The 27577-nt window shown below is 43.7% G+C and overlaps 1 protein-coding gene and 2 non-coding genes across 4 annotated transcripts; all 3 read right to left on the bottom strand.

Moving 5' to 3' along the window:
- Nucleotides 1–1009: 1009 nt before the first annotated feature.
- n4bp3 (NEDD4 binding protein 3) lies at nucleotides 1010–27577 on the bottom strand. 2 transcript variants are annotated; one of them, XM_034598477.1, is made up of 11 exons: nucleotides 27320–27577; nucleotides 20492–20663; nucleotides 6610–6890; nucleotides 6320–6488; nucleotides 5284–5490; nucleotides 4736–4857; nucleotides 4395–4590; nucleotides 4223–4315; nucleotides 3877–4128; nucleotides 3483–3735; nucleotides 1010–2791 (listed from the first exon to the last, which is right to left on the bottom strand). In XM_034598477.1, exons 3-11 carry the CDS (start codon nucleotides 6855–6857, stop codon nucleotides 2409–2411), a joined length of 1923 nt encoding a protein of 640 aa, XP_034454368.1. In that variant the 5' UTR covers nucleotides 6858–6890; nucleotides 20492–20663; nucleotides 27320–27577; the 3' UTR covers nucleotides 1010–2408. The 2 variants fall into 2 exon arrangements, with proteins under 2 accessions (XP_034454368.1, XP_034454367.1); XM_034598476.1 differs by lacking the exon at nucleotides 20492–20663.
- On the bottom strand, nucleotides 6974–7045 carry trnaa-cgc. The gene has a single exon. It is a non-coding gene; the product is annotated as a tRNA-Ala (tRNA).
- Nucleotides 9873–9944, bottom strand: trnaa-cgc. Its single transcript has one exon. It is a non-coding gene; the product is annotated as a tRNA-Ala (tRNA).

Raw genomic sequence — 27577 nt, 5'->3', positions numbered from 1 at the left:
CCTACCATGTCTCACTTGACTGTAGCTGCTCGGGCCTTTTCCCCCCATCTTCACCACTTGATGGCGCTAGTGCTACATTATTGATACTTGTACTATATAGCCTCAGTTTATTAAATCTCAAGTAAGAGGTTTCAATTTGAAGTTTTCACATTTGTATTCATAAATAATTCACTAGTATTAAACAACTGTCACTTCATCAGATAAACAGCAGTCCTGCTGACGCCGTTCAGCGCTGCCGTCCTCCGGAGTGATAACGCGTCTGCTAAGAATCTCTCCTCATCCCACTTCAGTAAGTCACTCAACCTCTCCTGAGCTGTGCAGTTATATTAAGCCCCAGTTTATATAATGTTTTAAATGCCAAGGTAGAAGGGCCTTGTGAGTCAGACGCAGCCCATAACTATTCAGATAACCAGACCCTAAAAAAACAACACTTGCTTGTGCTGTTTCTCACTTTCCACACGTTTATATAAATGCTCACTTGTGCAGACTCATAAATACAACACATGTAACACCTTTAAAAAAGAATAAATCTAAATCCCCACTGCTGCCAAGTTATCCCTGAAGCTGTGTTCTGGTTTAGACATCTGATGGTTTCCATTGAAGTGCTGATTTTCCTGAGCAAACAGCGATCCGCCTGTGTTCCTATCTCAGCCGACCTTCCACCCCTCTGCCGTCTGTGCTGCAGTGGATGGTATGTAAGGGCTGGCAGGGGTGGAGCAGGGAGGGCCTTACAGAGAGAGGCAGAGATAAGGATCCAGGGCTAAACCTCTAAAAGCCACATTAGTCCCAAAAGCCTCTGCCGCTCTGTTGTTCATTCCACCATAAAGCTCCCGACCTTGGGTTTTATTGGCAGGCTCTGGAGATTTTAAGCCCCTTCAGATCAGCTGGGCGTCTCGGAGGGTGAACGCCATCAGTTACGCCTCTAACATTTTGACATTTCTAGCTGTTAAATTCAGGAGACAGATGAGTCAAACATAAACCATTGATTTACACCAGATATGCCACCAACTCAACTCCTGTTACACCACTTCAAAGCAGTTTATTATGAATCCAGTTAGAAAGAATACAGTTTTAATTCCAGTAAACACACGAGAGTCACAGTTTGTTGAAAGGTGGATTGAGAGCTGGTTTCGGAACGTTCTTATATTAATGATAAACAATACGATAGGAACAACTCCACCCACGTCATGCATTTGATGTTGTTGGTTCGGTGATGTGCAACAGGTCGCACCAATAAGCAGAGCAGTCGTATTCATCATCTGAATCTGCTGATTGTTTCCATTGCAATCAGAAGATATGGGAAAAGGTCCGTTTAAGACAACAGAGTGCTGTACAATGAGAGAAGGCAAATCAAACGACAGTTATGTACAAAATATATTGGTATCAGAAGTCCGACATTTCCAGTTTCTTCAGCGGGGTAAACAGAGTCAGCATTAGTACCTTGGCACCAGACAGCTTTAATCCTCCATACTTAACCCAGAGACGCAGCTTTCCTCCCAGAGCCCAGGTGAATCCACAGAGCTGACCGTCTGCACACACAGGTGCAGAGGTGTTCCTGCGCTTCCCTTTGAATCCTTAGTTTACTGTCCAAACCAAACAGTAGCAACCAAATAAACACAAATCAGTCACAGTACATTTACAGATTTATATTTGGACAGAAGTCTGAAGCAGGACAGTCGAGGTGCTTTGCTGGAGCTCAGCTGCATTTTATACAAAACTGACACTATCACAATCTGAACTCTACAGACGAGGCACAGACTGTACTCCTGTTCAGCCATTACTGTGTTTCTGTACGAGCTTATAGGAAACAGCGTTAAACAATAAACTAGGGTGCATGGGCAGAAGCAGGCAGGACCTGTAGAAGCCTAATTCCACCACGAAAAGAAAAACAAATCAATGAAAAGTTAAAAACAAAAACTTAATTCAATGCATCCAAAGATGATTTCAGATAAAAGGAGGGGAAATTTGTCAGAATGTTGACTTTCTGGTCATAATAATGAGATTGTACCTAATTTTACTTACATTTAATTTGAGTCAAATTGTTTGACTCACGACATTAACCCAGATTTATTATCGCCTATTATTTTCACATCTTATCTGATTATTTCGTAACTCACGATTTTGAGGTATTTTAGGTAAAACTTTGGTATTATTGATACTAATAATAATACATAGTCTGTAAAAAAATTAATTTGCATCACATAATCTCCTCTCAGGAAGTAATATTTTTGATCTTCAATATCATAATTTCTACAATTTTCTTTTACTAATTATTCCAGTAAAATTTGGTCTTTTACAGATTTCATTTAGATTTTTGGATGTTTTTTCTTTCTTTTCCTGGTAGACCTGTTCTTCCGTAGCTTCCATACTTCAGGGAGAAAATAGTTTGCATCGCAAATGTGTCCCAATCAAATTTCAGATGATTCGATCCTCTCTATCCACGGCAAAGCAGAGGAAGGTCTTTGCTCTTGTTCTTCCCCCACGCTCTCACTCCTCTGCTCTGGCACTTCTCTTTCCAATGTTCCGTTTCTGCTCCCTCCGCCTCCTCCTTCTCCTGCTCCTTGCTCTCTGCCTGCCCTCAGCTGGTGCAGTTCCCTCTCCAGCGCCTCATTGCGGTGGTACATCTCCAGGTAGCCGGCCTGCAGCTCCTTCTGGTAACGGATGACCTTGTCCTTTTCCGTCTGCCATGTGTGCCTCTCCTCCTCGAAAGCCATGACCTGGGCCTCGCTCTGGCGTCGCTCCAGCAGGAGCTCCGCCCGCAGACGCTCCTCCGTGGGCCCCCCACACCCTCCTGCAACACAGAGGTTCACATGGCTTCAACTACAGTCCGGCAGTGCCATAGGGGAAGTATAATGAAAGACTTTGGCTGCTTTTAAAACACATGCACATATATACACACTGTGAACCCTGCTCCTGACCTGGTTACTCAAATAACCTGATTTTGGATGCAAGTGTGTGAGCACTCCAACTCAAAAGAACAAGACAAGCTCCTGCTGCGTTGATAAGACTAGTTTGTCATTAGACACATCTGTAGCATATAAATATCATCTTCTTTACACTTTCCATGTACGCCCCCTTGGCTTAAGCAGGTTTTAGTATGTTTTTTTAATACTTATTATGGCTTTGTAACTATATTTTAATATGATTTGGTGTTGATCAGTAAGATGTATTTAGCTTTACATAAGTCTTTATAGCTTCTTTCAGACATGCACTGATAATCTCCTGAAGTTTTCCAGAGGGGCTGTCTGTGAGAACGCAAATGTCTATGGAGACATTGGAGATTATCCGGAGTATACACTGTGAACGAGTGGGTGCCTTGCTGACGGCTCTAACACATGATGGAAATGGATTGCAATTTGAACACTCATCCAGGCTTGTGACAACTTAGCAGGAACTAAGTGATCTGTTTACCTTTAAATAATCAAATCACACGATCCTGACACCATCAGTGCAACATTTACTGGCCGCCACATAAAAACTACCTGTAGCAGAAGTAGTCTCCTCAGCTCCTTTTCCGTCTTCACGTGCATTCTGAGAGGAACACCTGCGACGCTGTGTCCCCTGCAGGGCGAGCTTCAGTGCGTCGAACTGGCCCTCCCTGCTGCGCAGCTCCATGCGCGTCTCCCTGAGCTGCGTCTTCAGCTGGAAGATCTCGCTCAGCTTCTGGGTCACCTCTGCCTGCGAGCCCCTCAGCTGCTGCTTCAGCAAGGAGATCTCCCCTGACTTTTGGCAAACCTGAGAGACGGAGCAATGGGAAAAGAAGGGATAGAGGCAGATGAAACAGATTTTTACAGATGTTACAGACCTAGTTGTAAATATTTTAACAGGACAAACAAACAAGGAAGGAATTCTGATATTTTGTCAGTAAGGCCCCACCTCCCACTGTGTCTCCTCCAGGGTTGGGCTGGTTGTCTTTACTATGGCTCCAGCTTCCTGGCTCCTTTCCTTTGTCAGGCCGTCGAGCTCCTCTTGCAGTCGGTTCTTCTCCTGCTGGGCCTTAAACAACTGCAACTGGAGGCTGCGCTGGGAACGCTGGGCATGCTGGGAAACCTGACGCAGCTTGGCGGCGTACAGGCGCTTCAGCTCCTCCACCTCCTTCTCCCACAGACGCTGCTTCCCTTCGAACACCTGCATGAGGCGAGCAGATGGGGGTTAGAATTTGGAGGAGAGGCAGACATATAAAGATTAATGGCAAAGAACAGACGAACACAATGAGATTCACCTGAACGATGGCGCCCTCACTCTCGTCCAGGTTTCTTTTCATCTGCTTCAGCTCATGTTCTTTCTCCACCAGACGCTCCTCCAGATCCCGCACCTGGACAGGACAGCAGAACAACTGACTGAGCGAGCTGTAAATCGCACCAACCTGCTCGTCCATTTTGACCAGTACTCACCACCTCCTCCACAGACAGGGACAGTGTCCATTCATAAGGGGGTGGAGCCTCCCCTCCGTATGGAGCGAGACGGCTCAGGGTTGCCATGCTCCGACACGCCACCTCCCCAATAGCCACGCCCTCTGACCCTATGGCCTTCGCCTTCATAGAGGTGCGGTCCAGGGAGCCGATGGTGTTGATGTGTCCCATAGACGCACTAGAGTAAAAAAAACAAACATGAAAGCCATCAAAAATTCCTTCTATTATCACTTCTCACACAGTCATTATGTCTCAAATTATGTATTATAGCAACGCCCCATTTGAATATAAAGTAAAGCTCAGACGAGAAGGCTGCAGCAGACCTGATGTGAGCCAGGTGTGGGCGGAAGGGAGGTCGGTACGGCGGCAGGCTGCTCATGGAGTTATGACCGGAGTCTGACAGGTTATCATCCTCCTGGCTCAGCCCACGCACAGAGGAGACGGCCTGCACACATATTTACGCTGTTATTCCTCACTTTAACATGAATGAAGTTGAGAAAAAATATATCTAAGATACAAATAATGGCTGAATAAAAAACAGAAACATGGAATGTAGATGTAGAAAGTCGCTGGCCCATAGCTCAACTTTGCATTAGTTTCACTGAAGTCTAAAGTAGCTGTGGTAAATGTGGTTATAACTGGTAATTACTGCAGTCGTATCAAAGATATGGAAAACAAAATGAGCTGGAGTAATACATCAAATTACAATCCAAATACAATGACGTCATCTTCAGGCAAATAATAACTTAATTTCAAATCCAAAGATCTCTGGATATAAAACAAAAGACACTTCCTGACACTTACTCACTTTGTATTGAGAGTTAGTTAAATGTATCAGTTGTCGTTATAACTGGGAACTGGATGAAGATACCTTGTTACCACTGGATGTCGGTCCAGGACGTGAGGGTGAGGAAGACGAGGAGGAGGTGGAGACAGCTTTAGGGACATCGGCGTAAGCTCTGTGCAGCCCGTTGGACACATGGTCCACATCCTCCGACTTGGAAGAAGGATAGAGGTTTTGCATGGAGCTGAAGTTTTTCGGGGTGACGGGCTTGAAGGCCGATGATCTAAAACGAGCCTGTAAAGAAACAGAAGCAAGAAATGACAAGAAAGTAGGAAAAAGAAAGGTGGTGGAGAAGGGGCGGAGAAAGACCCCACTCACTCACAATGTTTCCATTAAATCAATACCCTCCACCTCCTATCTTCTTAGCATCCAAGCAAAAAAACGACAACAGTGATTTGATTGCAGCTATAAATTCATAACTCAGCCCGTGGCAGATTCTCAATCTGTGCTGTTGAGCTCCGAATGGTTTCAGGTTGATTTATGCAGGTAAGAGACTATGGGGGTGTTTCATCCTGTCAGAGATGTGTAAATGTGATGTAGATCAATTTAACAGAGCCTCAACCAGCCACAGGCTACATGTCATTTGTATAAAAAACAATAGGAAGTCATTCATCTGCATCTGAGCCTGAACCAGTGAATGAAACTCGTATAAAATGTATGTATGTTATATATATATATATAAGTAGAATGTCACTCAGCAGAGCGCATACCTCCGCCCAAGCCCAACAGTCCCCTGATGAAACCACATTTAAACTCACTTGATCCAGATTTGTATTTGGATCTGTACCAAATTGCACAAACATTTTTCCCCTCGAGATCAATTAATTATTCCCTTAGTATTCAACGAAAATGTTGAAAAAAGTGAAAACAAAAATCCTGTATCTGCTCCTTGATCAAAATTTGCACCAAAATCGACTAAGTTCTTCCTTCAGTCATGTCCCACCCTCCCACAAAAATGTGCACAAAAATGAGTTCTGTAGTTTTTGTGCAATCCTTCTAACTATCAAACAAACAAACGCATGAACGAAGACATAACCTCCTTGATGGAGGTAATAATATTCACCTTTTCATACTTGCCCCCACTTGGCAGTGAGTTCTTTGTCAGATCTACTTCGGTGCCGTCTTTATGGAAGACCTTGGCGTACATGTCATCTTCACGGCCGCTGGCAGAGCTGAGGCCTGAGATAATGTCCTTCTTTCCATCACTGCCTGGGTGGGTTTTAGGTTCTTTTCTGTTTGGGAGCATAGAGGGTCAGCTGAGGTCAACTGAGGTCACATTTTGTCGTACTTTAAATAATTATTATTCGCCTTCACAATTGTAGCATGTGAAACGTAGTGAGACACAGCACCCACCTGGTGATGTTCAGGTAGTTGAGCAGCTCTCTCTGGGTGAAGCCCTTCTTCAGGAGGCCGTTGGTCTGCTTGGGTCTCACCTGGGGGACGGCGCGGCTGCCTTTAGTGGGAGACACATCGGGCCTCTCCACCAGACTGCCTACGCTTCCCATGCCGAAACGGGAGGAGAGGGGCGGGGCTGGGAAAGGGTTACGGAAGTTTTTGTCGGAGCCACGGGTCAGAGGAAGAGTCTGGACTGAAGCTGCCATTGGTTACAGGGCTCTTTGGGGGGGTGAGGTGATCTGTAGGAAAGGGGAAATGTACAAATTATTATTATAAATAAGTGAAAATAATGCTGATGACACAGTATCCTGTCTACCAAGAATGGAGATGCTGGGGATTGAACCCAGGACCTCATACATGCGAAGCACGCGCTCTACCACTGAGCTACAGCCCCACGTTTTCAATCTGGATGTTCTCTGGTTCTGATAGAATTCACATTTGTCTATCGTTAATGATTACACTGCTGATGATTTTCTGTTAAAACACATCAAATAGTATTTGTGTTGCCCACATTCACAAATCTATTGGTTCCAGCTCCCCTGCGGCCCTCAAGAGGATAAGTGGTATAGATGATGATTATTCACAAATCACAGTTTGCCTCTTAGGGCTTAACAATCTGTACATGGTACGACATCCACTGTCCTCAGTGATTGATTGACTAGAGTGAGGAAAAACGTCTCAAAAATCTTTGAACAGGGGAAAAAATGCAGAAACTCCAGGGAGTCCCAAGTGAGGGATCCCTATGGTACGGTGGCCAAAAGAGCTCAACGCACTGCAAATGAAGAAAACACATGCTGATAGAAAAAACATGTGCAAATTAAGAAAACAACTTTATCTGTTTGACGATACATGTGCTGCAAAAACTCACAACACATGCAGTTACACAAATGCGCTGCATATTGTGAAAACGACACCAGAAATGTCTCCAGGGGACCCAAAAAAGTGATGAACCTGACTATAGTTCAACGCTTTGTGAAGTTATTGAAGTCTGCTACTGGTCAGTGGTGGTGGAACTGTCGTCAAATTGATGAAGATGTAGAAGACGTTTGTGTTTCCTCCACCTCTTGTTGTTCTACTCTCCTGAATGGATGTTGATCTCTGGAGGAACAGTGGGAGCTGTCAGACGTTTCATCAGCTGTGTCTCTCCCCACAGACCAGCTGTCTCCAAGCACAGCTACAATAACTCCCACAACAGCACCTCAGCTCACCACAAAATAAACACAGTCACACAGACTGACCCCCATGTTACAGGAGAGCTGTAAACGCCTTCACACAGAGGACAAACCCACACACATTTCTAAACCTTTATTTTGTGATGCACTCGCTGCAGAGTCTCTGTTGCCTCTTAGAATCTCATTGCAGCTCCTCCCAACAGCAAAAGACTGCAGGTTGAACCGTGGCCTCTGTGAGGGTCATGTTGTACTCTCTGAGGTAGGGCAGCATATGTCACATTATAAGCCTGTTACATAACACTGATTCCATGTGGTTACTATAGCGGGGCTTCCTTAAAAAAAAACAAAAAAAACACATGGAGGAGCTTTGGCATATACAAATTGATTTAATCAAGTGTTATGGAGACTTGGTCTGCAAATGTCCTGTCTCCCATGTTAATCATGTGTATTCAGTGTACTGATCTCAAGGTATGTCTTCAGACACCCGAATGTAAACGTGTGGAGATATGATCGCTCTTTGCATTACATCAGATTTCAGTTCCAACAGGGGCCTGAACCACAAAGCAGGATATGCAGTTATCGAGGTAACGTCAGGTTTAACAGGTTTAAGTCATTGGTCTACAGGATCCTGACAGGGACAAAAGAGTTTAGAGTAAAGTGAGAAAGAATAAAGAGCGGCAGATATCTTTAGAGATGACTGGAATCATTTTGCTGTTCCAGACTTTTCATGCGTCCTCTCTGGTTTTAAAACTAAGATCAGGATAGTTTGTCTCACTGAATAAAAACATCACCACTATTACAGCTTGATGTTAGGTTCACTGAACGCAGATAACAAAAAGATATCCGAGTCAAGTTGAACTTGTTGTCCAGGTCGCAGGAAACATCCTACAGAGCGAAGTAAAAATAAAAGGATGACCACTTTCTCTCGACTTTCACAAAACTAATCCAGTTGCCAAGTTACCCCGACACCTACCTACCAGGCGCTATTGTTTTGTCAACTTCCGTTTGAGCCTCTTCAGCTCCACACAGCAAACAGTCTCCGCACAACCTCCACACAAGCGGCGTCATCAAATCACCCACATATCCCCTTCTCCTCCTTCTTTTTCAGACAACCTCATTAAGGATCACTATTGATTTCACCCCTCTGACCCTCTCTCTCTTCCCGTGCATAAACACCTCCGGTAGTCATAAAACATTCTCCCGACCATAAAACACACACACTCTCTGCAACCTCTCCGACTATAAACAGAACCCGCAGGAGGCAAATTCTCCCTTTGTGCTCATGAGTGTGGCTCCCACAGAACAGTTAGAGTTTAAAGGGCTGTAGCAGACGTTGCACTTTACATTTTAACCCGTTAACAACCAATTTTGAAAGCCACCACCACCCGACCACAAATCTCATGGTAATTTCCTACCTTATAGACTACTATTGGTTTTACATTAATTCTTACAACCACGCTTAAAGGCAACCCAAAGATATGTTATTTTTAGCAGTAAAACATTCAAAGACATCATACAACTGATATTTGAGATATGGCTATTAAAAACCACTTTACTGTACAGGTATGTTGTAAAAAGAGTTAACATAAAGAGTCAATAATGCTGTAAAATATTACGTGAATCTGAAATCTCCTCGCATTAGGGAGAACGCTGGTATTCCATTTTTCCATTGCTCAGAAACAACAAGGTACTTCTTAATGTAATGTAAGTAAAGGAATAAAACGTTTCAGATAAAAAAGCAACAGTGGAAACAGTTTTTATTAAAGTTTACACTGTATGCAAGATGTGCAGATAAGATAAGATGTGCAGAATATATACAGTGTAAACAGGATTAATTTGATCATACGATTTAAGATATAGAATTATTTTGATCTGTGGGAAAACCGGACAAGAACAAAATGAGTTGAGTGACCATAGCAAGAACCTGTTTATATTTAATAACGATCACCAAGATGACAGTGCTCTCGATAGCAACATTTCATATAAATTACTCATTTTGACCAAAGTGAGTCACCACTACCATACCAAGCACCCACTCCTTATCAAGAATGGAGATGCTGGGGATTGAACTCAGGACCTCATACATGCGAAGCATGCGCTCTACCACTGAGCTACATCCCCACACTTCCTGTCCAGATTTCTCAACCTAAAAGCAACAGATCATTAATGCTGTAAAATATTATGTGTGTCTGAGACCAGCTCGCATTAGGAACTGTTTGGGAGAACTTAAGTGCACCAACGAAATGAGTTTTCGAACTGTTTCCTGTTGGTATTCCATTATTCCATCGGTCAGAAACCACAAGGAACAACTTAATGGAAAAGTGGATTGTTATTGATTACACTGGGGATGATTTTCTCATTATTCGATTAGTTAAAAAAAAGATAAAACCTGACACAAAGTAAAGAGAATCTATACAGTGTAAACAGGATTGTACATATGATTTAAGATATTGAATCATATTGGTCTGTAAATAGGAAAAGAACAAAATGAGTTGAAAGACCATAGCAAGGTAAAGACCTGTTTATATTTAATAATGGTCAAAATTATTTTGATGGCAACATAACATTTAAATAACTCATTTTTAAGTGACAAGGTCAGTCACATGCTATAGAATGGAGATGTTGGGAATTAAACCCAGAACATACGTGCAAATTGTGCTTCCTTATTGAGTACACTGGTGATGATTTCTTCAATAAGCATTAAGTCAGAAAATGGTCTGATAATCTCCAGAGTCAGTACTGTGATAAGAGAAGATAAGATAAGATAATCCTTTGTCAGTCCCCCTACGGTGAAATTTGTCACAGCAGCAAAGGGGATGGTGAAAATAAGAAACCTCAGTAAAAAGTAATGAATTAGTAAACATACAATATAAACATGTCAGAAATTAACTGACGTCATCATGGAAGGACCCCTGAGGGATCAAACCTGCGCCTCATATCGCCTAATGACTGGGCCGTCCTGCTTCCTGCCTGTCTGCACACACTCATGAGGCGCACACGCCACCTTAAAGCAATTTCTCTCTCGTTCAGCATCAGACACAAATCCCCTGTGTAAGAGAACAGGCTCCCGCGGTGTCATCTCCTCTTGCTTCTGATACAATCCACACTCGTCAAGTGCGTTGCACCGCTGGCCTCGACAGTTACAACAATTATGCAAATGGTTAAAATAGGCAGAGAGAGCTGTGCACCGGCAGCTCCAGCCCACTCCACACTCAGGGCTCTCAGCCAGGCCCAGATCAAAGCAGCCCAAGCTGCTCATGTTTATATTCATGAGGCACTATTTCCCCCCAATGTAAAACTTTCCACTAAAGCATCCGGCTCCTAATAAGCCAATATAACACAGGCTGAAGTCAGACTGAGCAAAGGAACCTGATAAACAGCAATGATGAATATAATTAAATATAATGTGGCACTCTATGAATGAGTGTATCAGCTCTGATGCTGTCTGACCAGGAAGTCCTAGGCCAGAGATATACTTGCTTTTTAAACATGCGTTCGCGTAGACAACCGGCTGCGTCATGAATGTACTTGTTCACATACTTGCCGATGTACTACGTGTGTTACCGGAGGATACCACTAGAGGGCACACCGGAGAAATCAGACCATATAGAACTTCCGTATTTGCATGAAGTAAACAATGAACATGGCAAAAGTTGAGGAGGTTACTATTTTCTTCATTCTGAGATCACGACAGAAAAAGAGTAAACGTAGATTTAATTTCTGAGAACGTGCACAACCGACGCTCCAAACTGACACAGGATACAAGAGGAAGCCATCATGCGCACACGTAGTTAACAGCAAGTATATCTCCGACTTCACTGTCTTACAGTTTTCAGGGTTAAAGTGAGACATGATGGATGTGAGTCAATGCAAGTCATGTTGAGTGTGTGCGTGTCTGATGCCATATGAATAAATCATGAGTGTGACAAACCTAATGGCCACGAGCCAAGGTCTGACGCAGGATTTTTGATATCCGCTGTTTAACTCAGTTTTGGTCTCGAGACACGAGAGGTCAATCGATGTTTGACGGGAAAGGGATCAGGGGTGAGGTATAAAGTAATTCCTTTTGGGAAGATAGGAGGGTAAAAATCCTTTTAGGCTGCAGCCCCCAAACCTGCAGGACTGAAGAAATCTTGAATCCACTTGTTTTCTATAATTGCCATCTAGTTTATGGCCCAGAGTAAACCAGGAGACACGGCAAGATTTACAGCCCAGCCGCGACTAGCCAAGGGGCCCTGAAATGCAACACACCTCCTTAAATCACACACGCACACACACACACACACACACACACACACACACACACACACACACACACACACACACACACACACACACACACACACACACACACACACACACACACACACACACACACACACACACACACACACACACACACACACACACTACCGGCCTTGAACAGCTACAGTCTAATTGAAAACTGTTCTGTTCTTGATTTATGCTTCTTTCAAAGCAATGATGAGCTTTTTTTTGAAAAGCTGCTAACTTTGATGAAAACATGAAAATGTTTGATCAGTGTATCAAAGTGTTGCGCTGCAAAGGCACAGATGAACGCATGAAACTCAATCGCTCTGACGCAAACAGCACCTGGGTATGTGGCCATGTTTCCGGTGACAGTACAAGTGAAAGCCGTACACGAATTGAATAAATTCGCGGATTTATTGACTATATCTAGTCAGCACACACTGTCAGGCTGAACATCAGTATGATTACCTTGTAGGATTGTGTAATATATATCTTGAGATTGGGAAACGGTGACAACTGTAATTCCCAAACTGAAAAGGTCATTAAAGGGTATTCCTGGAAAATGCAGCAGGAGGAGGCTAAACTAAAACTATACAACGATACATCCCAGCCCCTCCCATCAGCCCTCTCATCAAAGCTCCGCCCCGAAAACACATCAACGTACATCTGTCCAATCATTTTATTCGGTCCAAATTAAACTATTATTACACTCCTGCAAGGGCCACAGACACCGACCTTTTTCTTTATTTATTTATTGCTATCGGGACGTGAAGAGGATTTTAACAAATAAGATACATATGTTTTAGAAATAAGTTACCAACCCTCCCTTTAATATGAACTTTCTATTCTTGCTCTGTAAGATGGGAATGAGATTATGATGTAGTAGGAACAATGTTGTTTTGGGAAGTTAAAATTCTTTACTTACAATAACCTTGAAATAATAATTCATGATATAAAATAATTTAATTTGTCTTAAGTATTAGTGCTTTAGAGCAGTGCATACGACAGAGTAAAGATATGAACAGGCTGCTGGAAACTGTGAGTCTTCTTTAAAGGGCCTTCAGTGATCCTTTAGGTTTGATGTGAGTCCTCTCAGGATGATATACTTACTCCTCTAGAAAACCAGCAACAACTACAACTTTACTACATTAAACAAATAAAATAAAAGATTGTTGTGTGTGGAGGGTTCAAGTGGAGGGTTTCGAGGACACTCTCTCCTAAAACATTATCATCAGGTCTCCTGTGAGGAAAACAAAGCTTTCAACGAAATGCCTGAGCGTGAAGAGAGGACACCTCAAACCCTCAGAGACACACAGGTCAGCAGCACCGGGCCTGAGACACAGGAGAGGACACGGGAGCAAAATTCCAAAGATGCTTCACAGAACACAAGCTCAGGCTCGTCAGTTTTTTTTAAATGCAGAACGCTCTCACTCCCACGGACGCTAACTCACACTGGTGTGTCACTCCACACGGCCCCGAAAACATATATATATATATATATATATATATATATATATATATACGCTCGGCTCGCAGCGCCAGATCTTCTGCCCTCTTCCCTCTGCGTTCTCTCTTCCCCTGCTCCATGATCAAAGTTTGTTTACGTTTGTGGGGTAACTTTGCAGGTTACATCTCCCAACTCCCACACAGCACACACTCTGTTACATTATATAAGCTCTATCAAAGCAACGCTCGCTGGTTTTCACAGCTGTTAGTTGTGTGAAACACTACGGAGCGATTACCAAATCAGCCACGAGCCTTATTTAATCTATTCTACAGAGGCCTGTGGTCTTATATTTGCCTCCCACACTGATAGCCCGACAGCCTGACATTACAGGACACTTCCTATCAGCAAACAAGGCCTGCAGTGTCACAGGTACAGTACTTGTTACCTGTTCAGTGATCTCTGAGAACTGTGACCAAGCAGAGACCCCAACGAGGACTTCTTCTCAACCAAATAAGTTGCCAAAATATAAGAAGTGGACACATCTTCCCCCACAAAAGATGAATTGTGCATTTGTGTAATGTTGGAATAATTGGAAAAATGTGTTCCAAACTGGAAAAAAATTCACGTGAGCGCCATCTCAAGTCGAAACAGCAAACCTTTGTCAAATGCATGTCAATCAAGCACCTAACACCACACTTTTTAGCCAATACAGACGTTTTCACGAGCACTTAAATACACACATGTTGTTGACAGTGTTTTTTCCACATTCAAAGCACTTGAACACACCCAAGTTGGAACAATAACTTAACAACTAGAGAAATAGGACCTTCGGAGGACCCTTCACAAGAGGTAGCCACTTGAGACGTTTTAAGACTTTTACTGAATGTATCTTTGGCCACTAGGGGTCTCAATCAATACAATCACAAAAGACCTGCATGGGCTCATGGGAGTTGTTGTCTTCATCAGCACTGCAGATGAAAATCACACGACTCAGGTGCAAATCCTGTTCACGGAAGAGGTAATGTATAAAAGTTTTATTCACATAATGCAGCAAATGGCAATGAATAATCCTGATCCATTTCGAGATCAATACAAACAGTTTGAAGGAACAAAAGTTGATTGGCTAGCTGGCTAGCTGTGTGTTTTTCCTTCAGCATATGTCGTTTGCCCTGGAAGTTACAGCAGAGACAGACAAAGCCACAGGTAGAGTTTAAAGTTAAAGTGCAAAGTTAAAAAAATAGTAACGAATGGGGAAGTGTTACTACCGCAGAGAGCAGAAATTGACCAATTAAATTCTTGTAAAACAAAGAGCGATTGGTCTGATATGAATGCGTGTCGACGATCTCATCTGTCATCAACAGCAGAGGTAACAGGATGAGCTTTGGGAAGCAGCCGTCCTGCACGCGAAGCAAAGCGCTCCACTCTCTGATTGAATATTACACACGAGCATGTAATGATTGAGTGGGAGAGTGTCTCTGGCTGTGGGGCACGACAGCAGAGGAGTGCTCGGTAGAAGCCCTCTAATTGTTAGCAGGTTATTCATTATGGATGGGAGACGATCAGGCAGACAGTGCTCATTCCTCTCCACCCCGAGGCCTTTCAGAGGAGCCAAGATTATTGAAAGAAATGGTCATGAAATGTTCCTTCTTCTCTGCATCTGAATGGAGTTTGTGTCATGTATCATACGTACAAGCGACGCACGGTAACGTGGAAAGATTTGGTCAGACTTTTCAATGTAAGAGCAGACAGAATAAAAGGTCGACTTTCTTTTCGTGACAGTCAAGATGACGAGCGGTCTCATGGCTCATAAATCACTGCCGGTTGTATATGGTGGTGCAAAATCTGAAGGCGCAGTGTTCGGTCTCACACTGTCTCCATTGATTACAAACACTTCGGTCTTTACAGAGGTCAAAGGGCTTATTTGGCCATTGCCGCAGATACAGAGCGCTATTGAACACTCAGACAGTCGAGAGCAGACGCAGACGTTTTATTCTGACAAGTCAGACGAAGAGAAAGAGTAGCTGTTCTCTGTATGGGTTGTTACCATCTATTCACTATATTTAACAATTAAACTCCCAATGGATTAGTTACAGGAATGTGTCCTCTCAAAGCTGAAAGCATGACTGTTTTTGTAGAACATAAAAATGTACACTGTGGAGATGATAAATAATAGCACGAGATGCATAGTTTTCAGAAGATAGCGACTATAGACTAAACAGTCCATATTTCAGAAAAAAAACGATCACAGGGTAGAGGCGACTGTAGTTCAGGAGGTTGAGAGGGTCATCCACTCGCTCGTCTGCATTTTGAAGTGTCCTTGGGCAAGACACTAAAGCACTGTGAGTGGTAAGTAAGACTGGAAAAGCACTGGCCTATACAGTCCATTACCGTGATTACCACTTGTTTCTCTCTGTATGTTGGCTGTGTGATGGACTGGTGACCAGTCCAGGGTGAACTCTAACAGAAGTAGCCAATATCTATGTAAGTTCATCCTGAGCTTCTTGAAGACAAATCCTCTCTTACAAAATGCTGCCACACATGTCGTTTACAGCTTAGTTAGCGTTCTAACAGCCAAAATTTGAAGTGACATAATGATCAGTTGCTCGCTTGAGACATGAAAGTTGGACTAGAAATGATGTGCGAATGCTCCCCACAAAATGTGATTACAATTGGTCTGGTGGTGGCACTATAATCAACCCCCCCGCACAGTAATAAAATACACTACAATTTGAATGCTACACATTCTCATTCATAATTTCCACAGCAGCCTTCGTCATTCTTTAGTAATTCATAATTACTGACCCAGAAGAGAAAGACCTTGAATCTTGAAGGAAACGTTTCTTTGCACAAGTTAAATAGCGAATGGCGACCTCAGAGGATCTGCAGTAACAGCAGGTTTAACATTTATGAGCACAGCTTTATTAGTCTCACAGTCCTGACCATGATGACTGGCTTTGTCCTGGACTCACTCCACTAAATCAGCTGTCTAGTTTTCCCTCTGGGGTGGACCAGTGGAGGTGGGCTTCCTCACTCTGTGCCTGTTGGCCTATTGATGGCAGTGTGCCTCGGCCTTTTACTGCTGACTTTACAGTATTGTATTTCTGCACACAATTCAATAACTGGCTCTGGCTATACTGTAGCCATGCTGGGGTCATCTGGGGTGACTGGTTGAACTGGTGATTCCTGGAACCTCATTGATCTGGACTTGATGGTTGTTACATGAAGCTGCTTCAGTGTGAGAAGATGACAGTGTGTCTTATCTCAAAATGTATTATTAGTGTTAAGTATAGAGAAAATCATTCAACAGCCAAACAACAGTCCTGCTGCTCCTGCTCTGTTCACACTGTACAAAGAGTCTGTTTAGTTTAAGTATCAAAGATTCTTCAATTTGTGGTGTGAAATAGGATTGATTAATTGATTAATCCCTAACTTTGTGTGTGTGTGTGTGTGTGTGTGTGTGTGTGTGTGTGTGTGTGTGTGTGTGTGTGTGTGTGTGTGTGTGTGTGTGTGTGTGTGTGTGTGATAAAGAGATTAGTGTGGGCAGCATAAGGATAAGTAAATGACCTCAGTGTTGTTTAAGTGAAATCCACTTGCCATTCCCTTATCCTGACCTTAGATGTTAATATATGTGAAGTGCTTCTCAGGATAAGAGTATTATAAGTAAACACGTTCTCATAATATTATAATGATGTTTTCCTTTTTCCTCCAGTTTTTCCCCCAGATCGTTTATTTACCCGATTCCACTTGCAAAGTCAGATGTCCCACAGGATAAACACACTCACACAGTTCTCATCACCCAGGAAGTCTGAGAAAACGGAATCATACCAAAAACATTTCCTTTGAGTAACGTCAGAGGAATCTGCGGGCGAGCAAACAACAGAATGACACGCCGTTTATTTGACCTAAGCCCTAATCGAGTTCAAGTTCTGTATTTGGATTTCATTCACCTTGTTAGCGAAGCCTGCGCAGTGTTTGCCAACCGGCGCTATCAGCAGGGCCATGTTCACTGCAGAGCAGACCTTCACAGAGAGGAATGTAAAGGGAGAGAGCGATGTGAGGAAACAAACTCACATTCCTTAAATGTCTCACCGGCTAATTATTAATGTGCCTTAGACATAAACAGATAAAAACCCACTGATACGGGTGAAGTGAACAGTCCCTGCTCTGCTCCAGGCCCTCATGTGTTGTGGGTCATGTGTATTATCCAAAGCACCTTAGTTCCCACGAGCACAATATCAGACTGATCATTTTACCAGAGCAGGAGAGCCATTTAGTGTTAAATTGAGCTGATAAAGACAAAAGCACAGGAGAGTCAGCTTCTTATTAAATTAATTACAGCGAGGAAGGGGGCTGAGACTCTTTCTCTTCTCTCTCTGTGGCTTCTTTGTTTCCTGGAGTGGTTCATGTAGGAGTCACTGTTCTGTGAACACAGCAATCGAAAGCGAGCAGTTCCCACATCGACCCACACCTGAACCGGTTCTGCTGCAGGAAAACGTGTGGAAGGTTAGGGGTTAGGGTTCCTGTAGAGCAGTGGTCGCCAACCCGTCGATCGCGATCTACCGGTCGATCTCGCAGTCTTCACTGTCGATCCCCGAACTCTCTGAACTTACTGGCTGTCGTGTCTGTGTGTCCGTTGTCTGTTTTTCAGACGCGCTGTGTGTCTGCTACTGGCGGTGGAGCTGCAGGTTTATCTCCTGCATTTCCTTCAAGAACAAGTTGGTTCATGTACTAAAGTAAATGTCAGGACTCTACGGTATGAAGATGCACATCTTTCGGTCTGTCGATAACAAACAAAGCCCCGTTGGAACAAATGAGTGGATTCAGAAGGTGAAATGCTGGAGTGCTTTTACTTTGAAACGGGTTCAGGAAGTGATGTAAATACGTTGGTGTCATAGAGAGATTAACAGTGTGGTTCACAGCAGAATAAACAGAGAAGATGATCTTTCAACTGATTTTTAATGTTTATCTGATGAATTTATGTCACAAACAAATGGTTGCAACACTTTTTGTATGCCTTTTCAAAATAAAAGCACTCGAGCGTTTCTGTTGATGGAATCCATTCCCTTGTTTAAAAAGGGTTTTTTATTGTGAAATATTTGCTGGAGCGGAAGATGCACGGCTTCATGCTGTGTAGTACTGGTATTTATTTTAGTACAAGGGACTTCTTTCATACAAGGCAATAATCATATTTGTGGCCATATTCAAATCAAAGCCTATATTTTTTAAAAACATTGTACTGCAGTGCAGAACATGTTGTGGAACTGAGAAGCTACATATTTTGCATTGTAAATATGAATTGATATTAATTTGAATATTGTGCAGTGAATAGAAACATTTGCACAACTGCCTCTCTTTGTGTATATTTATTTCTTGTACATTCAGCCTTTAACAGAAATTGCAAAAAATAATAAGTATGACCCTCCTAAGTGGATTTTTTGGAAGATATCAACAAAATCACGACTGTTTGCTCCTAAATGGTGGAATGAGCTCCCCAATGACATCAGGACAGCAGAAAGTGTATACATCTTCCGCCGCAAACTAAAAACACACCTCTTCCGACTATACCTTGAATAAAAGTTTAAACTAACAATTTAGTAGCACTTAAATGGCACTTACTTATAGCACTTTGTAGTTTTGCTTTTTTGAAGAAATAGTACTTTCTTGATTCTTGTTGTTCCGGGTTTGTTCCTCATGTTTGATGCACTTATTGTAAGTCGCTTTGGATAAAAGTGTCACCTAAATGAAATGTAATGTAATGGTAGATCTCGGCTTAAGTTTGGAATTAAAAAGTGATCTTGGGCTCGAAAAGGCTGGTCACCACTGCTGTAGAGGAACAGCGATTGGTATTCAAAGGCACACACACATATGAAATTACCCACAGTATGACTAGGCCGGAAAAAAATGCAATAGATAAAAATCTTTACTTGGATCTCATGCGCTCTGACACAGCAGAGGAGGAGCTGGGCTGCATGTCAGCATGTCAGCCAGTAAACACTGTTGCTGCTGACGCTCGCTGATGCAGAGTCAGACCATCAGCACTTTTTTCCACCAGTGGAGTTTCTCTGTAAATAAAGTCAATGTTTGTTGTTTGTTGGCGCTGGGAGGCACCACAGTGGGAAACCACGTAGTTCAGCTTTACTGTGCAGAGTTTACAGTGACAACACCCCAACTGGAAGCGACAGTGAAACATCAACACAGGACGAGTTTCACCTAGTGCATTAGGGACATTTTACCTCCAGCTGCACACAGAAAGTCAAAACATGAAACCGTGTTGCTCAGCTGGGGTGCACAACAGAAAACAATAATCAGTCCTCAGAGGGGATTCCAGGAACACAAGCAGACCATCAGACCAGGAGTCATTAAAAGAGAAAATGACAAATGAAGTGGAAAGAGGGAATTCACCAAACCAAGATGCACCAGCCGTGCAGATAATCTTTAAGAACTGCGTGGTTCCATTTTGAGACATTCAATGGCTAATTAGCATATTTGTTCTGTGCTGTGAAAGTGAAAAGAGAAGCTGAGGCTGATGCTCAGCGTGACGTCATTCGTCCAGGAGAAAAGATTTAGTTAAAAAGTTAACTAATTCCAATTCAGCTCCACTGCAAAGAAGAGGAACACCTTGTGGGCTGAGTAATTAACAATCAGGCTGCTTCCTCTTCTTCTCTGTGCAGTTTAAGCTGTTCTTTGAAACAGCTAAATCATAGTGTGACTCCTGACCATGTTGAGCCTGCCAGCATGTAAATAAGTCAAAGTTTCCCAGAGGCGATCAGAAGAATTTACAAAATATATACACATTGGTTCTTACTTTGATGTGAAGCCCAGTATCACACAGAATCACACGGTGAAAGCAAATAAAAACCCAAATTATTCGATGACATGAGAGGTGCAAAGATATATCACAGAATCATTTGAATATAATGGCAGGTAGGAAAATAAGAGATCATTTGTTTACCTGTGTGTCTGCACACCTGAGACTTCACTGCCCTGAACCTGATCCCACGTTTCACTCTCACTCTCTGTCTTTCTCATTATCACATGCCACATGACTTCCTGTTTCTCGCTCTGTGATGGCAGTACTGGGAGGAGTGTGGAGGGGAGGGAGTGGCCCGATCTCACCAACTGACCTGGAGGCCACAACAGGATGACATTGCACGGATCTAAATAGAGGACAAAGCTGTTTTTTTTAGCAGCGTGCCAGTTCCACTCACTGGGAATTTACCTGTTTGTTTGGAAACTGGAAGTTGTCCTCGATTGTCAGTCTCTACTCCCCTGAGAGAGCCTGGCACTTTCCTGTTCACCCTATACCTCTTCTTTTTAACTCCTGACCCATTCATCTTTTTGTGCACTTTGAGACCTCTCAGGGGCCGGCACAGTCGGACTTGTTCTCCCAGTTCCAGAAACAAAAGCCCAGCGTGTTAACCGGCTTTGAGGCGGTCAATCCAAACCCTGCATTGATACACGAGAGCCAACATCACCAAACAAACACTGACAGCTCAATGCGTCTTGTTTGCCCGTGGATGAATCAGACAATAATGAGGGAACAGACGTCAGGCAGCAGGTACACAGAAAAAGAAGGATGAGGGATGGAAAAAATCAAGGGGAGGAAGGAGTGGAAAATTTGAGCAGGCAGGGGGTTGTCTCAGTGTGGACCGTCCGGACAATAGCCTGAGTGTAAGTCTGCCTTCCTGAGGCTGAGTTACTGGACAGGCTCTGCATCGTATCAAGTTACATAACTCAAACGCATCTGAGGGAAGAGACAAGAGAGTACATTGTTCTCTGCCCCTTAACCAGAGGAAAGCGACTCCTTTTTTCTGTCTTCTCCATGCGATGCAGGCCAAAGAGCTGAGGCGAGTGAGGGAGGTATCTGGACGTCTTTAAGCTGGTACCAATAGGTGGGCACACAAGAATCTCAGTTAATAAAGCACCTTGCCAACCAGAGATGCAGAGATTGGCAAGCTATGAAAGACATTCCACAGCAAGAATGTGATGTGTTACTGTGCCTTCTGGCCCGCTGAGCGCAATTTGAAGAAAAATCAGCTGAAAAATCAAAAGCGGGGATAACCCCATCAAAGCCAGCCGGCCCAGTCTAACACCTGAGCAGGTGCTGCTGTACCCCTGTCATTAGCTCCGGGCCCCAGGGGCACATCCATTGTCAGATTCCACAGATTCTCAGGAAGTTTCCCAGTGAGCGGACAGAGCAGCTGATGTCTGATAACGTAGAGGTGTTTTCATGTAGGTGCATTTGTGTGTGAGTGGATGGAAAAGTGACTGCAGATGGGAGATAAAGAGGCAGGAATGACTGAGAGGGACGAGTCAGAGCCTGCTTACAGATACTGTACCTGTCTGACCAGTCAACTAAACAAGACGACAACCCGGGCTAGACTCATTTCCTCTGCCTATAAGCTCTTGAGGACAATAACATTGCAGGAAGCAGCTATGGGAGGCATGCTGGCTGTCTGGAACTACAGAAATAACAGTACCCTGCAGGGTCAGACACCCACTTCAGCTCAGTGCATCTGCTAGCTTGGCTTTAGTTGTTGTAGAGAAGTTGGTCGGACCATTTTAACCTGTTTTTAGACTGAGATGTCCAGGAAATTGGGTCCAGACATTTTCCTTTCACATATAAAGAACGCAGCAGGAGATTGTCCACGTCAGACACGTTCAAACAGGAACATTTCCGTAATATTCAGGTGAGGGGTGGTGCCTGAGTAGAGTGCGCAAGAGGCAGGATATGACGTATAAGTTCTACTGCTGAGCTCTCGAAACTCGTCCTTTCACGTTAAGACCCTCGTCAGCGTCTTCTATGTGTTTGGCAGCTCTTTTTCATCCTGAGATATTTTTTCCGAGCACAAACAGAAACAGAGGGAAACAGTTGGCCAATGAAAATCTAAAATCTTCCTACCAGCACATTCAAAACTCATTCATTTATATAATGCATTATTAATTTGTTTAATTTAAACCAAAACCAAAATGTAAAAATGGTGCGGGCAGGTTTTGTTACCAGTTCTGTTTTCAGTTTTTGTGCGACTGTGACCTGACTCTAACCTTTAAAATATCTGTATTGATTTTATGTAAAAGAACAGGATGTGACACCAAACTGAAATACTGTCGGAGAGAAGAACGCTGCAGCTGCCTCGACGGCCACAACTCGCGCTGGCAGATATAAATAAGCAACAGTGCCCACTCGCAGAGGAGGGCTTCACCTCGTGGCCTTTTGTTCCACAACGCTACAACTCTCCAGACTAAAAGAATGAGACAAGGGCTGAGTACTTAAGCACACGCATAATTCATCCCAACACGCACACAACACACACAGAGGGGCAGGTGATTGTGGGAGCTCCTCTCGGGGAGATAAGACGATAAATTATGCGGATAAACAAACCCGAGGAAACGATAAGGCCGAGCTGAAGTGAACACACCACGGCTGACTCACAGGAATAAAGAGCTACGTTCGTTTAACAAGACAATAATCCCAGGATGAGATTCTGCCGGAGTTAATGGCCGAGATCAGCTATTTCCGTCTGCCCCTGAGCTGGTGACATTTAGAGACAAAGGCCCCCGTATGGGGTCCGTCCAGCCTACGACACTCTCAGACCTTTCCCCTCTGAAGGTCAGGGGGTCCCGCCTGTCTCATGAGGATGTCACCATTGTTCAGCACTCAGGTGGCAGGTCAGAGGAACAAGAAATCAGTGGAAACCCAGGAAACACTGCTGCATGGTAGACTTAACCATGATTAAATAATCTGGCAGGTGGTTACTCTGGCAGTGGGAGATATTTTGATTGATAGAAATAAGTGTGTGGGCCCAAACCTATCTCCTTGTTAAGCCAAATCCACCCATGCACACTCATCACTCACGCAGACTGTTATAAAATATCAGTAACTATTTTTATTTATATTAACATTTTATAAAGTTGCTTCTGTTTTCTGGCAGATAATGTTTGATGCGTTAAAACTCAATCGTGATGGACATATAATTATTGACAAGGCGACATTCCAGTTGGTCGGCAAATATTCCATGGAACGAAATGCGATCGGAGCTGAGATACCTGCACGCTGGTGAACATTGTTATTCTACAATGTTGAACGCATTCCTGAGACTCACAGAGAGGTTTGATTACAGCTTGTTTTCTGCTGCTGGAAAAAAAAAACTGTTGTTTGGAGACAATTCTTTACAAGCAACTCCTTGATTAAATTATGAGACGAAGAAGATAGATTTGACAAAAAGCTAGTAGTTTCTGAACTATATATGAGAGGTTGAAAAAAATACTGCATTTTAGTTTTAATCTATGAAGTTGTTATTCTCGTTATGTCAACATATCTTCAGCTATAAGGAAACACCTGTCACTTGGGGGTAATGATTAACTGAGGTGTGCTCTCTGTCTTTGCACTTGGAAAATAATTTAGCTGAAGCTTGTAACCTCTGCAACCTGACCCAGCTGAATCTGCGTAGAATATATCAATGTTTTATTGAGGCTTGTTTAATCTTAGCTGCTGTGAAACTCTGAGCGTGAGGTTGACCACGTGAGAGTGTGGACTGGTTGGTCTGTGGGGCTGCACAACTGAACATCTGCTGCAGAATTACACGTGTCCTGCAGATACTTACAGAGATGAACGCTGTCTTTTGGATTCCGCTGACAGCCGCGCACACGATGACCATTTACTGTGATAGCTCTGAGCTTTGAAAGCTGAACACTCTTACATTCAGATTTAAGGCAGACAACCCTGCCGCGCTCGGCCAGGCCCCGCAGTGATTTTCCTAACCTGGCCAGACTTTAATCGCAGCAACAGACGGCCCAGACAGCGGATCAAGACGGCCAGCCACGGCCTGGATCTGACGACCGAGGATTTAAATCACTTAGTCTATGAGCACAACACTTTCTCTTCAGAGTGATCAGGCATGGCTTTGTCTATGAAGAGTCTACGAGTGAGTGCAGGAGAGAAAGAAGAGTGTAACAGGATAATCCCGAGATTAGGAGCAAACAGTGAGAAAAAGAGGGGAGGAAAATCGGACGAGAGAAAGAAACAGAGCTGAGGAGGGGGAGACCTACCGAACCCACTGAGGGGAAGAAGGGCCGATTAGTGTTTGATTAGCTGGGTGGCCTGAGGGAGAAACCCTGTCGACCAGTACAGTGCCATTATGGCCGCCCTCTCCTCACTGCACCATCTGCTACACTGTAGTATGCATGAGTGACCTGCCGTCACTTACATGCCACGAAACAAGACAGGAGGCCTGTTACTGTGCCGCAGTTTAAAGTGGTGACATGGGACGTTTGATTTGCTGGACTCGGTCAAGACAGAACATTTAGGTGCCTCTATTGTGAACGTTCAAATGGGAACAAACATAACGTGGGAGCATGGAGGAGTGAAGTTCATTCAAACTCGCATCACGAGGAGGAGCTGGTTTCCTCTCATTGTTTAATCGGGCAACACCGAGCAAATGGTCAGCAGATATCTGATGGTCAGCAGAATCTGTGTTTCATCAGCTGTTTGAGCTTTAAGAGGACGCATGTATGCAGGCGCAGCAAACACACACACACACAGACACACCCACACGCACACGCACACGCACACGCACACGCACACGCACACACACACACACAGGGGAGTGTCAGCCCCCCCTCCGGGATCTCAAACAGTTGAAGGGAGACATCACAGCAGCTGTCAGGCAGATTCTGCTGAGTGAAGAGCAGTAAAGAAACTGCGCAAATAGGTTTGACGTCTCCACAAGCTTTTAACCAAATTAAGGACATTGCCATATTGACAAAAGCAAACATCACAAGTGAGTTTTGACGAGATATATGAATAGCAAGGACTTAAAATATAAAATGATTGATTATCAGTCTATGAAATGTTACAAATGACAACATGTGGTCACCACAGGGAATTAAAGGTCAAAGAAAATTACCAGACAGATTTCCACGAAACTTGATGGAACGATGGGACATGTGCCAGGAGAGACATTTTGGTGCGGATGTGGATTGAGGGCGGATCCAGGATTTTCTCCCCTTTTCTTGAACATTGTGAGATTGGGCTTTTTCCCCATAATATTTTCACCAATTTCCAGTGGAACAAATACTGCATGGATCTTGATCATCAGGCATATTTAGAGGACCGATGTCTATGAGTATATTGAATTTAAGGATATTGATGGAGGTAAGTGCTTATTTAGACTGACAATCAAATTCACAATGTCACCAAACAGAGAAAAGCAACTTTACGTCGAAGCTAATTAATTATTAACTAATCAGTTATGAAGAAATACGGAGACACACTTCACACTAAATAAGGTGACGGTTCCTACAATAATATATTGGATGCTTTTTTTGAAAATCATCATGATATTATAACAACACAAGTCTATCGTTTATAGATTATAAACAATGATTTCATTTATTATTATAACTCTGATCAATTAAAGAAGTTTCACCCCACTTTACTTTAATTGAACCTTAAAGGGCCAGTTCGCCGAAATAACACAAACACATTTTCTGAGATAACACTATCTAGCCATGCCTGTAGCTAATTATAATGGAGTAATTGCTAAATTAAATTTGACTCATCTTCATCTTGCAGGGTGTGGTTGCAGACATTCCAGACACTAGTAACTCTGCACAAAAACCATGAACTTATCTGCAATGTTTAAGGTAAATAAGAGAATGCCATTAAGGATGCTGGAGTTGTTTTTACAAAATCAAACCTGTCGGCCCCAACCCTCAGTGACCCGCTCTGTGTCATAGAGACGTGGGCTGGATGGGATGGAGAGATGCATTTTTTCACGGTGACTTCAACCCTAAACAATACTTAGGCTGTCAAAGTGATTGCCACTCAGTGTTCAGTCATCCACGCTCACACAAGCAGAGACAGAAGTGTATCCCACCCCACTGCCACCACCTTCTTTCAATTCTCCTATTAACCATTCCTTTAAATTACAGGAATTTAACACCACGCAGCCTCCAAACGTCAGCTCACACATCTATTGCCTCTCCATTGTCAGGTCCGCTCCTTCACTTGCGTCATCAGCACGCACCCATACCCACCACACTCAAACTAAAAAGGACTGTTCTTTGCAACGCTCCATGAGTCCTCAGGTCAGAGGTCACCTGTGGCCTCTGGTCTCCAAGACAACAGCCAGGCAGTCCCCAAGACTGGGAGCTGGAGTCTCACTCCCCCTTCCTCACCCACACACAAACACACTTTCACACACAGAAACAGCTTTTGTCCACCCGAACTCCTGCGAATCAAAGGGGGAGCCTGGAGTGTGAGCTTCAACAACCAAAACATTTACAGCCCAGAGGGACAAAACACTTTTCCATACAGTGTGGAGGTGCTGGAGACCACCAGAGCTGCACAGTGACAGGAGATACATGGCAGAAGCAGAACCACTGTTCGTGCATGTCTTCACTCACACACACACACACACACACACACACACACACACACACACACACACACACACACACACACACACACACACACACACACACACAGAGAAAACCCTTTGCAAATGTCGGGATAACAGTGGAACAAGTCTCACCTGAGCACATTAACTCTGTGATCCAGCTGGATGTGTCAGTAGCTCACAGGCTCTTAATCTGCACAGTTCGACTTTATTTGTCCTCAAGTTCCATTCACTCTGCAGAAAGTTATAAACGTGCCTCCGTCACGCAGCCCAACACACACTCACACACACACCATGCACCAGCCCTGGCTGGGCTGCAGCGCTGCATGTGCAAACAAGGGGAGCGGATCACGAAAAGATTAGATTAAAAGAATCCTCACCATGTCCAGCATGCGGAACATCTCTTGGTCAACAGCGGAGCTCTGCAGCAGTTTAGTCCCTCGTTGGTTATGTAATGAAAAGTGTGTTGACGTGGTGGTTTCCTCCAGGACGCAGACGGGGCTCGGCGCGGCAGCCTGGCGGTGTGGAGAGCAGCGCTGACTGGGACACAGTGTTTTCCCTCTCCGAGGTTTGAACAGGGGGGAGACAGCAGAGAGAGAAACATGGGAGGTGTGTGCCTGACCTCCCCCTGGTGACTG

The sequence above is a fragment of the Hippoglossus hippoglossus genome, chromosome 10 (genome assembly GCF_009819705.1).
Source record: "Hippoglossus hippoglossus isolate fHipHip1 chromosome 10, fHipHip1.pri, whole genome shotgun sequence".
In the NCBI taxonomy this organism is placed as follows: Eukaryota; Metazoa; Chordata; class Actinopteri; order Pleuronectiformes; family Pleuronectidae; genus Hippoglossus; species Hippoglossus hippoglossus.
Note: the sequence above shows the minus strand (reverse complement) of the source record. Positions and strands in the feature narration are given on the sequence as shown.

What these genes read in the sequence shown, in the direction of transcription:
- n4bp3 (XM_034598477.1), bottom strand. Translation starts at nt 6,857, where the DNA reads ATGGCAGCTTCAGTCCAGACTCTTCCTCTGACCCGTGGCTCCGACAAA. An exon ending in AACTACCTGAACATCACCAG is followed by an intron (nt 6,489 to 6,609) that starts GTGGGTGCTGTG and finishes GCTCCCAAACAG; the next exon opens with AAAAGAACCTAAAACCCACC. An exon ending in CCACACCTGGCTCACATCAG is followed by an intron (nt 4,591 to 4,735) that starts GTCTGCTGCAGC and finishes TTTTTACTCTAG; the next exon opens with TGCGTCTATGGGACACATCA.